A 17441-nucleotide genomic window follows, 5' to 3' on the forward strand; every position below is an offset into this window, starting at 1 on the left:
ACAGTGGGATTAAGATCTTTTTCTCAACTCTGTGTTTATTTTATAACATTCTTGCTGTAAAGAAGAAGCATGTGATCTCTGCAGACACAAATTCACAGTTTTGAGAACTATGTATCTGTGATAATACCTTCTAGATAAAAACAATGTCCAATAATCTTATGGAAGCCTCTGGAAGAGCATGACATTGCAAATGGATTAATAGAATTCATTTACCAGAAATTGTAAACATTGCTTGAATATACAGCCTCATGCTAAATAATTAAAAACTAATCCTTATTTCATGATGACTACCCTTTGGACTATAATGTATTGTAAGCAGAAAACTAGATAGAGTTTTACTCAAAAAGCATTTTATTTAAAAAAACCAATTTAAATAAAAAATCTGGTTTAAATTGAAAAAATCCAATTTTTTGATTTGATTAAAAAAGTCATTTTTAATTACCCTGGTTCCTCATGAGGTACACCTCTGGAGCCATTGGGCATATAAAAATAGTAGGCTTCCCTCTTCCTCCATTTTAAACACAATGAATTGTGTTTTCTGTGACTGTGTGTGGGTGTCAAGTGTCTTGATGTAGCAAAGCAAGGAAGGCTGTTAAAAACTTAAATTTCTGTGCAATCTTACACTATTTATTACTGTAATAGTTCTCTTCTCCTTTTGCAATGGACTCAAAGTGACTTGCATCCTTCTCCTTTCCAATGTATCCTTGCAACAATCCTGTGAGTTAAAACTGACCCAAATTTACATTGCCTAGTAACTGGCCCAAAGTTACCTGGTTAGCATCATGGCTAGGGGGGTGGGGGGCTAGAATCCAAATCTCCTGATTCCCAGTCCAGTACAAATGATCATACCAGACTAGCTGTTGCTCATTAAAGAAGTAATTGAAAATTTCCCAGTGGCCCTCAATATGTCAGCCACTCACAAAAAAATAATTTTATAATGCAGTGGAATTGTCATTTATGTTGATTACTGGCAGTGTGACAGCAAGAAAATTGATACATTCAAAACATGGCACTGGAGGAGAGCCTGGTCCAGTGGAAAGACAAGCAAGTGAGTCATAGATCAAATCAAACCGGAGCTTTCTCTAGAAACAAAAATGACAAAATTGAGGCTGTCACACTTTGGACACATCATGAGAAAACAATCATGCTAGGAAATGTCAAAGGCAGATGAAGAAAAAGAAAAATGAACATGAGATAGATTGACTTCATATGGAAGCCACAGACTTGAAATGCTGAGTAGGGCTGTGATGGACAGAACTTGTTGGGGGGTTTTCATTCATGGAGTCACCATAACTCCAAAACTTGACAGCACATGACTACAGCAGCTGGCAGAATTGTTACCACTAAATCATTATCCACTATATACACAGATGGCATTATTCTTCTCTTTGTGAGAGTTTGTAAACAACTAGGAAGGAATTCAAACCCAGAATTATACTGAAGTATGTTCAAACAAACTAGGATTCATAAGTAGACATGCCCTGGTTTAAAGCTGGCCTATGATCCCGATTTGATTGAGACCCCTTAGCAAACATTCTGGGTTTACATGTCCCAGAAAATATCCCATTATGGTTTGTTTGCCCTGCTATCATAAAAGGCTACGTACATGAGCATGGAACTTTTTCAGATCACAGTTTGTTTAAGCCAGAATACTTGCATCAAAGTGGTGTTTAAGTGTGACTATTCCTAATTGATATTTGTACTTGCAAACCTGTTTTTCTCCTTCTATGCAGATCTTAAATATCTATTCCGTATCACATAAAGTACTTGCACGTGGACGGCTGAAGCACCATCCTGTGCACTTTCAGCTTTCAACTACCAGCATTTCATAGCCAGTCATACTTGAAGTAGTACAGTAAAAACAAACAAGCAAACAACAATGACAAAAATCTAAGCATGCATTGGATTGCAGCTTCATCGATTATGCTTTTGATTGGGCAGTTGGCATGAGGACAAGTTTGATGCATATACATAGCAGTTGTGCATACAGAAATGATGAGACAGAGCAAGTATCACAATGGCTGGGTTTGTACCTCATGATAAACCACCCTACCCTGATGAGTCCAAAGGAGAATTGGGCACATTGTGGGTAGCAGTTTCCCCTCCCTCTTTGGTCCTCCCACAGATAGTGATATCATGGAAACACCAAGCTTTTCCACCCTTACTGCAAAAAGTTCACTGCAGCTTGGATGTTGTTTCTGAAAGTATTTTCCCTCATATTTTGAAAGGTGGCTGTAAGCTGCTTTTCTCAAAGCTTGATTTTCAGCTGCAAGCTGTTCCTCCCAGGTGTCGGAGCTGTGCCTCGAAGGGACTGCCAGTAGTTGCCCACCACAATGAAAAAAATTGGGCACACAGTTGTGTGCAGAGGTGTTTGCAAAGAATGTATGGGAGTATGATAAGTGTAGCTCTGGGCAGGTGCCTCAAGAGTGGTCCTTCCCACTCCTATTTGCTTTCATGAGCCATTTCAGGTTTGCCACAGCTTGGTTGTTCCCATAAAACTTTCACAGCTGTTGCAAAAGCCAGTTGTCAATCTGGCTTTCATGATCCCCCTTTCATCAACCACGAGCTGTCCCTCAAGGTGTCCAAGTGGTAGCTTGGAGTCATTGCTTGTCATTTTTTAAGTTATTTTATGTCCTTCCTAATTTTTGCAGTTGATAATTTATTTTTAAAATTGGTGCACTTTCGCATTCCGGGATGACCGCAGCTATGCAGGAGTTGCAATAAGGAACCAGCATGGGTAATGGGCAGAGGGAATCTGCTGGAAAAGTTTTCAGCTGGTACCCACCCTATCTAGTGACCCCCTGAGGACCTAGGTGAGTTAAGCCCCCTTTGGAGTCCTTTGTCAGCTGAGTGGTGGCATCATATGTCATAGCAAGATCTTCTTACTTTTTGGTGGGAGGGATCATGCTTCCCAAATACCCCCATAGTTTTGTAAGACGAACATGCAAACTACCCTGAATTAAAATACACTTTCAGCTCTTTTGTCAAACAGAAAACCTACATTCTTCAAGTGGGATTTAGAAGGGGTTAAAAATTCATTTTGTTTTGGAAACTGCCCTGCTTTTTCCTTCTAAGTGTATGTATTTCAAACTGTATTAGACCAAAAAGGTTACTGCTGCCCCAGGAGTGTGATGGGGTAGAAATAGCTCAGTCACTGCAAGTGTAACCTCATTCTCCTCCTTTTTTCCTTTTCATCTCCACTTTTAGCAAGCAGGTATGATGATATCATTGTGGAAGACAAGTGATCTAAATTAGATCCAAAAAACAAATCAATTCTCAGGCAGAGATGGGAGTGACAACATTGATTTAAACAGCCTTAACTTTAAAAGTATGCATTTTAGATGTAAGCTCATTTAACTAATACATGTTGGCTCTTAATTCAGCAGATTAAATCTATCTACTAGTTAATTACGTATTTCTTAGAGATATAAAATTTCTGAAAATTTCAATCCATTGTGAAAGGGAAAGCATGTTTTATCTTTTTGGGAAACAATGGAAATTAGGGGTAAAAATCATGTTTATTAGTACTAGCACACTGTATTTATATCCTGCCTTTTTGCCTTATGAAATATATGTAATATTTTCTTATCTAACATGACTTATTTACAGCTTTAACCACATATTTGTATAACTTGGCTTATAAAACTGTACAATTTAGCATACAGGGTTACAATCAAACTCCATTACTGAGAAAACAGAAATATGTGTTTAAACTGAATTTGTATGTAAGTCAGATAATGTATAATCAGCCCACCACATTCATGGAGGTTAGGGGCAGAGGATCCCTGTGAAAGTGTAAAAGCAATGAATATATCTAGCCTTTCCTGCCACCCAAACTCACCAGTGTCGCCTCTTTGCAGCAAGGAAGTAATGGAGACATTTCTCTCTCTGGATGGGAGAAGCATGAAGGCCTGTCTTGGAAGCTTCCCTCTCTACACTTTTACTTTCTGTCTCTCTGTGGTGGTGCTTTGGAGGCACTCGCTTGGTCCACTTCCCCTCTCTATGGTGATAATGATTTCCTATAGTGGACCTTTAATTTGAATTTTTAAATGAATATTTTATGCCAGTTTGTTCCTAAGTATGGTGTGTTCATGGCTCGGATGTTTGCAACCCGGAAACTGCCTGTATTTAGTGTTGTTAGTATTACATTGCATTTATATTGTGCCTTTCTTCCTCTTGCAAGGAACCCAAGTGGCTTATATAGCAGTGCAAAAATTGACTTCAGGTATGCCACATTTCTTGTCAATTAAAGGGAAAGAGAAAAGGAAGACCAGGAAATTGCAGATTTTAGCTTGTTGATACAATTCAACAAATGTTTGTTTCTCATTGACCTGATCTTTTCTGTAATGAGTCTTCTGTAATGAGTGGGAAACTTGGCAAAGGGGACTGGTCTTCTCTGTATTCCAGTGAATTTTAGAGATGCAACAAGGAAGATATGAAGTTCTACCTTTTCCAGAGGCCACTGTGAAGTGAGAAATGGCACTTGTCCTTCTCATGTCCAGTCACAATACTCCAGGAAGGAAATGTCCTTTCCTCTTACTTTGTGCCAGATTTAACAGAGAGAAAAGGGAATGAAAATCACTTGTGGAACTGCTTTAGAGTTCAGCATGAAGTAAGTGGTTGATGGCTGTATGCAGTTGACAGAAGGTTTGGAAGGTAAGTATACAGTGGTACCTCGGCTCACAAATGCCTCAGTTCACAACCAAGTCAGGTCGTGAACAAAAATTTCATAAAAAAGTTGACTCGGGTCACGAACTCCGCATTGGGTGGCAACCCTGAGTGGGGAGATGGCCACGATCGTGGTCGCGCTCGTACAGGGAAGACAGGTGTGATCACGGTTGTGCCAGGGAGGGAGAGATGGCCGTGATTGTGCCGGGGGGGGGGGGAGAGATGGCCGAGATCCCACCCATCTTTCCTGCATGACCACAACCGCAGCCAGGATGACAGGCATGTGCCAGGATGATGGGCATGATTGTGGTCATGCTGGGGGGGAGATGGCCGCAATCTTTGTTGTTCTTTGGCACTTTGCTTCAAAATTTTCTGATTAAAAAAAGTTACAGAACAAATTAACCTTATTTACATTGAACCTTATAGGGAAATTTGACTTGGCTCACAACCAATTTGGGTCATGACCAGAGTCCTGGAATGGATTAAGTTTGTGAGCCAAGGTACCACTGCACAACCTTTCTGGCAGTGTAAGGAGCCCCTTGCTGAAATTTGCAGAAAATTCAGTGGGAACTAGGACATGCTACTGAGCATCTATTGGCAGGGATGTGGCCATTGCTGTTAGCATTCACATTTTGACTCATATCTGCAGTGATGTGGGTTTTCCAGAAATCTGTTCACTGTCCTAAATAGATTGAGATCTGTTTTAACATATTTCTTTGATATATGTCATGTACAGTCCTAAGATATGTCATGTTAATTTTATATGCTGTACAATAATTTCAAAAGTTCTTCAGTATTGAAAATAGTTCAATTGAAATAATTTGGGAGAAGGGGGATCAGTAAAGCATACTTAGTATGATTTTAAACATTACATTCAAGCCATTTAAGTTTGACTTGGAAATCATTTTTATTGCAATAGTTATAAATATTTCAAGACCTGAGAATTCATTAGTATACACTCTGGAGTGAGGCATTAACCAATAGCTATAAATGTACTTATTTTAGTATGTCTGAAGAGATTTGTGCATAATGATGACTTAGGTTAACATGGTTTGTTGTTTAGTAAGTTAGCAATTGCCTTGTCTTTCAGACAAGGAATCAAATTATAGTTTCATTTTTCTTATTTCTGATTTGTTTGTTTTTTGCTCACCTTGCCAGTCTTCAGTGTTCTTCAGTGTTCTTCAGACTACTTTTTCTGAACACGTCAAATTCAGAGCAGACACAAGGTCTGGGTTCAGACATTACAACAAGCCATGGCTTAAACTGCATCTGGGCAGAAGGTTGGATCTGGATCTACTGGTAGATGTCTTCAGTATATCAGCAAGGATTTCTGACTGTCACTTGTCTAATAATAACAGCAACAAAATTATTCAACCATACCAAATTATCCTGCTGAAAAAAAGGGAAGCTTGGAGTAAGCAGAACTGGGATTTTGTTTGGAATAACTGTGAATTTCATTAGTTCTCATATTCCAAAGAAATTCCTGGGTTCAGAATTCTTTTAATTCCAAGTCTTTTGTTTTAGGCTATGCATGGTGGATATTTGAGTCCTGGTACAAAAAAGTATGTGCCTTAAATCTCAAGTCCGCACATCCCTTATTTAACTCAATTCCTGTGTTAACAAAAAACTAACACTAGTCATACCTGGGGTCATTTTTGGCCCAGAGAAAAGTGACTCAAGTAATAAAAATGTTGGTTCTGAAAAGCCTTTATTCTGGCTGGAATGTTTGCTCAGGAGGTTCCAGTCACCATAAGAATAGCTTTCAGCAATCATAGGAATGTAATGTTTAATTCTTTTTTGCAAGGCAAGAAATTTTGCATAACAGTATAACATCTTCATACTATTGACTATCTGCATAATAGTAGTTTCCCCTACTAACTTTAAAATATCATAGCACGGCTTTTGTGTACCATAGCAGTAGATTCTAAATTAAAAGAGTATCAGCTTGATTTGTATTGGACTTCTGTTTGTTCCTTTGTTGGGAGACAGGATGTTTGGGATATAAAAGTGCCCTACACAACTGATTCTGGGTTACTTTGGTGCCATAGCCATGTTTTGATTTATAGAAAAGATGTAAAGGTAAGGAACTTAAGGAGATTAAGCATGTTTTGACAATGGCAACTCAGTAGGACTACTTATGTGTAAATTACAAAATGTGAATGAGGGGTTCCAGTTACTCTAAAATGTGGAATGACTTAAGTCAGTCTCCATATGTTAGAAACAAACTATTTCTGGTCACCAAACCATATTTTGTTATAGGATACCCACAGACAGCCTATTTGGGGATGCCAACCCCCAAAATAAAACAAATCCAGGCTCTGTTTTGAGAGGCCATGGTTCTTTGGACATGACTGCCCAAGGAGTCCAAGGTCTACCGCCCCCTTGTGCCCTTATGGGAACAAACCAGTTTGGACCCAGGGGACGTTAATAACTAGACCAGTTGCAATTATCCCCTTCTTGGCAAGGTGCTTGAGCGGATGGTGGCTTACCAACTTCCCCCAGTATTTTAATTGTCAAACTGGTTTTTAATGCTATTTCAACAGAAGGGGATATGTCTTTTATGAAATCTGGTGTTCTGGTGTGTGTGCTTTTATTTTTGTTTTATTGTCATTTTCATGTTTGAGATGTTTTTTATTTTATACTGTTTTTATATGGTTTTATGGTTGTAATCTTCCCAGGGAGCTGTGTGGCTAGTGGAGCGGGTGATAAATCTAATAAACAAATCCAATGCAGGTTTTGTTCAGCGTGTTGTGGGCAGCCTGTGGGCAGCAGCATAGCATAAGCCGAACTATGGTGTGCCCCCTTATGAGCCTCCAGCCTTTCATCCTTAAAGCACGCAGCTTGATTTTTCATGAAAGGGTAAAGGATTTTTTAAAGATTCAGAGAAAAATAGAGCAATTTTGGATTTTAAATGTACATCAGTCAGCAGTTTGAAGTAGCAAAACAACAGGAAAAGACATACAAAAATGACAAATATAGTGTAACTAGCACAGCCCTGTGAAAACTGCCTGCCTGGTTTCATGAAGAACTGCTGTGTCTTTGGTAAGGTTCTCCTGGTGCCAGTGTCTGGTCTTCCTCTCTTTGAGAAAGAACTATACCTGGCTGTCTGTAATGGAGAATGCATGCAATTCCATCTAACTGGGGGGCTTATGGTGCTTGTGCTACAGGAGAAAGGTTCGCAACTTCCTTTTCAAGTTGAGTATATCTCCTCTGGTTTCTCTTCCCTTCACTAGATGGAAATAGAAAAATCTCTTGTTTTTGCATGTAGATTGTCCAGTAATGGTGCATCCCCAACGCTGGGGTAGATTCTTGGAGATTCCTATTGTTATACAGGTGTCTGTCCAATTTGCTATTAAATAGTGGTAACATTTTGCCTACAGATCACCTTAGCCAAGTAATTTGTATTGCAAAATAAATGTTTCTTGGACCAGGAAAACTAAGTATGGCTAAGTAGGCTCTCCAGGTTGACCAGAACTGATGGATTGTGGCACAAGAGCCCCACTTCAAAAGGCAGTCATTGCATGGTTTGCATTTCACATTTTTTTTCAAAGCCTGGATTATTGTGAATTAGCACAACTAAGCATGCTGACTTTTACTGTCTAGTCATTCCAGCTCTGTTTTGTCTCTCTCCCAACATCACACTGAACAACCCAGGTATTCCTTAGTTCCTCCCCACTGCAGCAAGAGTGACCTGGTGATCAAATAATAAATTTATTATAATCTTGATTTTAAATTTGACCATATTGTACCTGTTTCAGATTTTTACTTTGATCGGTGTTGTACCAGTTCTTAGGTCACTAATTAGTTCTATGTAACATACGTCTAAACATGAATAATTTTCAGAAAGTGTTCCACCTGACATAATGATATGTAAACATGCATAACATCTATCAAATTTAAATACCTTTATAGATTTACAGGTAACTTACCTGTTCTTTGGTTTGGGATTTTACTTGGTAGACCAGTAGGTAGACCAGCTTGGAAATAAATGCCATTGAACTTAGTGTGATGTGTTTCCAGATTCAAAACAAACAAAGGCAGCTGTGATGACCATAAAAAAATCACAAATACATATAAGTGATGTACCTTTACTAAGCCAATTGAGAGATCACAAATGGTTAAATGGTTAGAGCATTTTGTTTCTTTATTTAGCAGACTTATATGCAGCCCCATTCGCCTAAGCCTCGGGGCGGCTTACAAATAAATAAATATCATTAGTACAATAAAATACAGTTGGAGAATCCTGGCCAAAGTTGTTAAAATCAATAAATAAAATCAACAATTAAAATGATGTTTAAATAAAAAGGTCTTGGCCTGGCGCCGAAAAGCAAATAACGATGGCCCCAGGCGGACCTCTCTGGGGAGCGCATTCCATAGGTTGGGCACCACCGCAGAGAAAGCCCTCCTCCGAGTACCTACCCTCCTAATGTCCTTTACGGAGGGCTCTCGGAGAAGGGCCTCTGCTGCCGATCTCAAGGGGCAGGAGGGCACGTATGGACGTAAGCGCTCCGTTAGGTAACCAGGACCCAAGCCATTGGACTGAGGACTGGGAAATTCAGGTTCTAGTCCCCACTTACCCATGAAGTACAGTGGTACCTCGGCTCACGAATGCCTCAGTTCTCGACCAAATCAGGTCGCGAACAGAAATTTCATAAAAAATTTACCACAGGTCACCGACTCTGCATCGGGTGAGAATTGCGAGCGTGTCAACCCCCCGCACGTTCGGGCCCCCTCCCCGTGTGCCCGTGCCCACCTCCCCCCAGCGCGCCTGTAATCACACCTGTCTCCCCCCCCCGCACAATCGCGGGGGGGGGGAGATGGCCATGAACTTTGTTGTTCTTTGTCACTTTGCTTCACATTTTTATGAGTAAAAAAAATAGTTGCAGAACGGATTAAATTTATTTACATTGACCTTTATGGGGAAATTTGAGTTGACTCACGACCAATTTGAATCACGACCAGAGTCCTGGAACGGATTAAGTTCGTGAGCCAAGGTACCGCTGTACACTGAGTGACTTTAGGCCAGTCATAGATTCTCAGCCTCAACTAACTACTCCACAGGGTTATTGTGAGGTTAAAAGTGGTAGGAAAAATAGGTAATCCACCGTGGGTTCCTTGAGAGAGGAAAAAGGGTGTGATGTGCTATTTAATAACAATAGTAATCTCCAGACCTCTTCAGCAGACTATATGTTACCCAAAGCAATCTTCCAAAATAGTGCCTGGGGAGAAGGGTTTTGGTTCTAGGAAAAACTGTTGTAAGACAATTCTTATAGCTCCTGCTGTTGGGCAGGATAAAAATCTAATAAATAAATTATATTTGTAGTACTGTTGTATAACCCAGGAATCAAGCTGCCACTTGTTTTCCTCCACCCTAAGAAAAATGCAGAGCTGTTTCAAAGGCTGTCATGTTAGTATGTCCTTTTTTCTAGAGGTGCACTATCTGCAGTAGTTTCTTCAGGATATTCAGTAGAACAGTTTACTGCCATGTTTGCAAAGTGTGATCTACTTCTATGGTTTATTCTGCTTTTCCATCTCTTGTTAACCAAAATTATTCAAGATTGTATTGCATATTAAGATGTAAGCTTAATGAAATATATGAATATAGGTAGTGAATCTGTGACCAGGTCACCAGACTTTTTATTTCTTACGAGTTTAGAGAAATATACCAGCTTCAGTTATTTTTCCTTATTAAAATACAGATGAATGTTTAATGATTCCCTAAAAGGTTCTAGGTTTGTATTGTTCCCTTTGAAATGAACACTGAGAGAGGAGATAGTGGCAAAGAACAGTGACTTCAGAGAGGTGACATTCCTTATCTTTAAAGAAATTGTCATAAATGTCTTCCTACATCATTTGTAGCCTCTTCAACAAAACAGCGGCCTTATCAAGCAAAGGTGATCTGCTTGCAGGAACATTTCTCTAATGTGGAATTTATTTCTAGAAGGGACTTCTTAAGCTAGAATAACCAGTGCTGGCAGTACCCTCAGACTAATTTCTGCATCTGTCACTTGAGTAGGAGTACTTTCAGATTTCTAGTACAATAAAATGAGAATAGTGCCTGACACCATTCATAGCACTGATAACCAATGAGGCAACTAAATTCAGGTCACCCTTCAAACTTTTTTAACTGAGCAGAATTGTACCAGGATTTGGCAATGTTGAAGCAAGCTTTGGTTGATCAGAACATACTCTGACTTCCTTTCTTTCCATTGCCTTCATCAAGTCATGTCTCAAGTTCATGGAAACTTACTGGATGAGGTACAAGCCATGGGGGGTTGTTGTGTGGTGCAAACCCAGGTGACCATTCCCATTGTGGAAAGGCAAAAACTCTTCGCTGCTTTTCCCAAGCTCACCTGGGCCACTGTCTATACTTTAGGGCAGGGGTCCTCAAACTTTTTCAATAGGGGGCCAGTTGAAAGGCGGCGGCGACAGGTGCGGGCTGGGCGCAGGCCAGTGAGGCATCAGGTGCGCGCGGTGGCGGCTCGCTTACTTGGAGATCCCCCAGTGAGTCCAAAACCATCTCCGAGCAAGCAAATCACCTCCCGCCTGCGCTGCAAGGCAGTGGCGAGCGCACGAGTGCAGGGCAGGTGGGTAGCGGTGGCTTGCTTGCTTGGAGATCTCCCAACGAGTCCAAAACCATCTCCAGTGAGGGGGCAGGGGGTGGCGCAGGCCATATAAATGGGCATCGTAGGCCAGATCCATCCCATGGGCCATAGTTTGAGGACCCATGCTTTAGGGTGACTGTTACTTGATAGATTCCTCCCATCTATAACCATGATTCCTTTTAACTCACCCCAGCTTTTCTTCACTTTAACCTTCCCCCACTCCAGAGAGCAAAATCTTTGTTTTGACAACCAGTAATACTTTCTACAAATTTCCAAATATCCAAATGGAGGGGCTGTCAGTGTTTGGCAAACTTTCAGTGAAAACGGAAAGGTTATTTGTGCCAACTAAGTACTCGGGTATTGTCATACTTCAAAATTATTCTTTGAGTGGTGCTAGCACAGCTGCAGAGGTGCACAGTTCTACAGCTGTGAAAATGGGAAACCTCAGTGGGACAATGTCCTCATTGGGAGTTACTGTCATAGTGAAGCAAATACCAAACCAGAGAGGCCCCCTTCTTTTCTTTTTTCCCCACAGATGTCAAAATGATAACTGTCAAAGGAATCAACACCACAAGCGATCTTTGCTCATGGAAGTGGGGTGGCAAGATTTTCACTTCATAGCAGGTTCCTTATTTTTTCTGTTTTTGCTGTGACTCTTCCTTAGGATACAATTCATTTAGGAAAATGCAACAGTGTATTCTAACACATTTTCAGGGGAGAGGAGTTTTGAGAGCCAGCCATCAAAATGCAGGTTACCTTTTAAAATGGAATTTTGAGGAGGAAATGAACATTTTTTGAAAAGAACATAATGCTTATGCACTTAAAAGATGCTGTTACTGGCTGTGAAAATGAAGTTTGTTAAAACTGGCTGTTGAACCAGAGATCATGATCTGCCAGAGGGGGTGGGCAAAATTAAAGGAAGAAAATCCTGCAGTGAGCAAAACTGCAGCATGAGGGGGCAGACAGGTCTGTTCTGCTAGAGTCCCTGAGATAGCTGCAGGAGAACCAAGAAGGAAGGTAGAGGGAGAGGAACCCGTGGTGAGCCAATTGTCAGGTGGACTGTGGATTGTCTGGGCAACAACAAACCCATTGTAGCTTATGGGGAGGGAGTTAGGGTAACTTTGGAATGCACCCATCATCAATAATTACATTATCTTTACCTATTTCTTTGGAGGTGAAACATGGTTTTGTGTCCTTTTCTGTCAAATTCTGTGAACTAACGTCCATGGAAATCATCTTGAGTAATTTTAGGCATTGAAGATAATCTTCCCGTGCACTACTGTTTCAATCATGGAGGGGTTGCCGTTCTGTTCTGATGACATTCTCCAAATTTCTGTCAGACTCCTAGGGAAGATTTAGCTGAAACAAATAGCTTGTCCCAGGGCTAATGGAGAAAGTCATTTCTGGTGTTCTTTTGTGTGTAGGTCATTTCTTGATGAAACTGCCTGCTCAAAATGAAATTCAGCTTGGGGGGAACTATCAGTTACTTTTGCTGGCATCTCTGAACATTATTTTGTGGTCTTTGTTCCTTATACATTGCAGTGGAAATTAAAGCCATGCAGTAGTGAAGAGCAAAGCACATGATGATCTGTCCAACTAGAAAATATTTGAAATGTTTTGCTATTAATTATAGGAATGTGTTTGTTAGCAAATATGCATATTTGCCTAAGCTTTAGTCCCTTCAGATGTTATTTGTACATCTAGGGGCTCCAGATTGTTAAAGTATAGATGAATAGTCCTGCTGGCTTTAACCCCAGTGAGTGAAGGTAAAGTGAAGGTCTAAAATGGGAACTAGCTGTACATGGAAGCCTGATCTTGGATCACACAGAGCTCTATTTTCATGGAGAAATCTGAATGAATGCAGCTGGCTCATCTTTTCTCAACATGGATGGGTCAAAGGGTCAAGCCAGGTGATTGATTCTCATATTAGGGGCAGTGGTTGGGCCCTGTTACCTGTTCCTACATAGAACCCATTCATTGTGGAATGTTTCTGCAGTATGTGTAAAGAAGGCAACTTTGGAAGATCTAAGAAGCACTTTTGTGTCTTCCCCGCTCCTTCTGCATCCTGTGGACTGCAGTCTGCTGAGTGACTTAAAGTACATTTTAAAAAAAGGAAAAAGCAGTGAGATCTGCAGTGCTATGGGGTGTCCATAATGTTATTTATTTATTTGATTTATATCCTGTCTTTCTACCAAAAAATGGCAGTCAGGGTGGCTTTGAAATAAATTAGAACAATAAAATCCTTTAAAATGCAATATAAGCATAAGTTACAGAATAAAAAACAACATCCAGCTGACAGACCAAAGGCTTGATTGAATGAAGGGGTCTTTTTCTGCTATCAAAGGGATAGCTGAGAGGGAGTCAACCTAGCTTTTTCTAAGAAGGGAGTTCCAATTTAGCTGTTTTAAGTTAAATTAACTATTTGAGGACTGTACAGCTTTTTTTATTTTTAGAAGTTCCAATGATTGTGAAGGGTGCACTATCAGCCATGTAGTCTATAGGTCACTTGTTGCCCACCTGTGATGTAAAGGGTTGTGTTAAATATGTATTCTGCATGTCTCTAAAGGTGGTTTGCTTACCCCACTGACTGATGCACATGATTCCTTTGTCAATCGGCCATTGGGAAGGTTTCAGTGGTATGTCACTGTTGAGGTTACGAAACCAGATCAATTCCTATATGTGTAGTAGGATTAGAAGACTCCTTTGTACAGATTTTAAAATATTGGTTGAAGTTTTAGTGATTTTAAACCTTATCACCTATCCCAGCATGGATATAGTTCAGCAATGGAGGTCAATTAATCTCCTAGAATGAGCATACTGCCATCTTACGGGCCTATATTTGATGAGCAAGCTGTTAATATGTGTACTTCATCACTTGTATACTTTCCTTGTGTTGCTCATTGATGATCATTTTTGCTGTTTAAGGAGAATTCTAATTCTTAGTAGTCAGCTTTAAATGAAATCATCTTTCATGGTATGTGTTTGGCTTTTCTCTGGAACTGTGGTGAATGTAATGTTGGCTGTTTGTGGTTAATTCTGATGATGCCTGCAGCACTACCTTTAGAGTTTGACCAGACTTTGGCTGTCTTAGATACTCTCTGTAGACCGAAATTGACTATCCAATGCTTGGTCCACAGGGTGTGTCTAACAAATGCAGAAACAGTAAAGTTAAAATAAGGCAATGATCTGTTTTGGTATACTGAAAAGCTACTAAATTTTTTAGAAATTGTATCCTCTGTGCAGCAGTCTGGACATGTCACTAGGGTGCTGCCAGTCCAGGTCAAAGCTGCCCAAAAGAACACAACTTGTTGGAAGTCTGGCTTATTGCATTATCAGTGAAATGCAATGCAGTAGTAATAAGAATGGCAGCCATTGCCAGCCTTCTGCAGGATCTGTCTGTCCTTCACAGATCTCTCCCTAGTCCCTATAAATGCTTGTGACTATACTGTGGTATCTTAAGTTTATAATAGATTTTAATTGCTTTATGTTCACTTTATAAAATGAGTAAAAGTTAATGTCTTTATGCTTTGCTTTCTAGATGGTATCATGGAAAGCTTGATAGAACTATTGCAGAAGAACGCCTTCGACAGGCAGGGAAATCTGGAAGTTACCTTATTCGAGAGAGTGATCGAAGGCCTGGATCATTTGTGCTTTCATTCCTTAGTAAAACCAATGTTGTCAATCATTTTCGGTGAGTATTTTAAATGATTGTGTTTTTTTTGTTTTTTGTTTTAAGCTGGCTGTTTCTACAGATATACTTTGCATGTTTTGAAGCTTAACAAGCTGTGTGTGTCATCTGAGGACTCTTGTTTTTCCTGATTCAGGTTTTCAAAGGACAAAATTAGCAGCAGAATTAACATGGATAGTGGGAAGCAGTGAGTTTAGTGGCTCTAATAGTGGGAGGCCAGGAATGTGTATTGAAGGGATAGTGATATGATGCATTTTATTTGGAAGATTTCACATTATCTTCTTTCAAAAAGCAGTTTCCATATGGACTGCCAAGGAAGCTATACATGTGATAGAGAATTATTTACCATGTTTGATAGTTCATATTCATTTCATGCATGGCTCTGGTCCATGGACCTCACAGTCTCCCTGAAAGATCTGGGAGTATGTCCTTGAAAATACACCTGCAATTGAAAAAAGATTGTGGGAATTTGCTGCTCATCCTCTGTTTCACTTGATAGGGTTTTACCTGCTTCCTGTCCCTTATTTGCTTTGGTGAATGTTGTAGTTGCCAGAGATCTTTCCTCTAGACTGCCAGCCCTACTTAGTTGTGTAGCTAACCTTGTCTTCTGTCTGCTGAGTGGTAAAAGTTATAGCGAACTGTATTTGTGTGGCTGCTAGCAAATAAGTGGCAGTGGTGGCCACTCTCTGTAGTTCCAGATTAGAGAAATTGAGCTTTCTGTTCCTAATTTGCAATTATGGGGAGAGTAGGTCAAGGCTGATTCTGTCTCTGGGAGACTTCTAGCTGACTAGACATAGAGTATATATGCTACAGCTGCTATTCATCTCTCTCTTGAATGCATGACTGTGTGCCTCTGTTATGCAAGTGGGGCTCAGAGTTGTTTCCCATGGTTTAGGAAGTGGGGTGCATTGGGGAGGAGGTTTGATAAGGATCTTCCTAGTCTTCAAGTAATTCTTTAAGGGTAGAAGAGAGCATAAGGACTCATTTCATTGCCTGGGGACAATTCTTAATCACAGTAGGTGGCCAGCATAGGGTATCTGCATGGCTGACCCATTGACCACTGCCTGCATTTGCAGGGAGAGATCAGTAGACATGAGCAAAGTTTCTAAGCAACACAGTTTGAACACCACGGTCTCAGCTGTTTGCTAATAACAGTTGATGAGCCCCTCAAATAAATAGTCAAAAAGCAAACTGTGCTATGTGTAATGGCTGAATCAGCTTCTTTGGCTTAACTTTGTTAAATCTTTGCAAATTAGGAGTCATGCAACTCCCTCAAATAGTTGTCAGAATCTGATGAAGGAAATCTCTCTGCCTTTTTGAGCTTTCTCTGCCAGACATTTATCTTGTATATTTGTAGGTAGAAGTAAAGGAATTCCTTACAAGGAAGGAGGTTTTTAAAAGTGTTGAAAATGTTGGTGTGGAGTTTGGTGGTGTCTTTACTCTCTGCTATTTCACACTGTTAGCATCCTTTAATACAGCTTTGTATGTACACACACGCACACGTGTAAGCATGCCTTGTACACCTCATTCTTACCTTTTTGAAAGTATGCATGCTTAGGTCTGGTTTCCTATGCAGAAACAGGCTTTTAAAAACTCTGATCTATCATGAACAAGCTAATATACTAGTTACCATAGTTCAAGCACTTCTGCTTCATTTCAACTTCTGTCAGTGGGAACTACTAAATGAAATGGCCTTCCTGTGATAAGGCAGAATTCTGAGTTTGAATATCATGATAAAAACTCAGGAATAAAGCACTCATAGATGTTTAGGTGCTCCTGCTGACAGGAGGAACTAAGCAAGAAAATTCAAGCTATGGTGACTAGCACACTGGCTTATTCACAACAACCCTTGTTTGTTTGTTTAAAACACCCAGTTTGTCATTGTACATGAACTGAGCCCTCTCAAGCAGATTTCTACTCTTGTCTCTGATGTTATGGAATGCTATTGCTGTTAGCCCCAGCCAGGAATGGCCAGTGGTCAGGTATGATGGGAATTGTCCAAAACATCAAAAAGGTACCAGGATGGGGATGGCCACTTTAATGTTCTGCAAAACCTGAATAGTATAGAAATGCATATTTTTTTAAAAAATGTGCAAACTTGCTAAATGTTCTGCTAACATTGACTATTGTTTCTCTCCCAGAATCATTGCAATGTGTGGTGATTATTATATCGGTGGACGACGCTTTTCTTCACTTTCTGACTTAATAGGTTATTACAGCCATGTATCTTGTTTGCTTAAGGGGGAAAAATTGATGTCTCCCGTAGCACCTCCAGAGGTATGTAACTTTTAGAGGAATGTTGGTCTTTCTAAAATGATTACAAATATACCTACTTTGAACTAAGAATGTGTAAGAGATGAAGGCCCAGGAAACAACCCAGGGAAAAAGTATGTGGTGGGGTTAGACTTTTTCTCCCTAAGTACCAATTTTTCACAAAACCACAAATACAGCTTTGGATTATAAAGTATTTTATATTAGAC

The 17441-nt window shown here is 40.1% G+C and overlaps 1 protein-coding gene across 1 annotated transcript in view; it reads left to right on the forward strand.

Annotated features, from left to right (window-relative positions):
• The window catches only part of RASA1 (RAS p21 protein activator 1), a 72301-nt gene that overhangs the window by 9954 nt on the left and 44906 nt on the right, over window positions 1-17441 (forward strand). Inside the window, exons 2-3 of the mRNA XM_044445893.1 lie at window positions 14812-14964; window positions 17103-17238. Coding sequence (XP_044301828.1) covers window positions 14812-14964; window positions 17103-17238 — 289 coding nt within the window. The remainder of the gene's footprint in view (window positions 1-14811; window positions 14965-17102; window positions 17239-17441) is intronic.

The sequence above is a fragment of the Varanus komodoensis genome, unplaced genomic scaffold (genome assembly GCF_004798865.1).
Source record: "Varanus komodoensis strain SLA01 unplaced genomic scaffold, ASM479886v1 scaffold5, whole genome shotgun sequence".
Classification (NCBI taxonomy): Eukaryota; Metazoa; Chordata; class Lepidosauria; order Squamata; family Varanidae; genus Varanus; species Varanus komodoensis.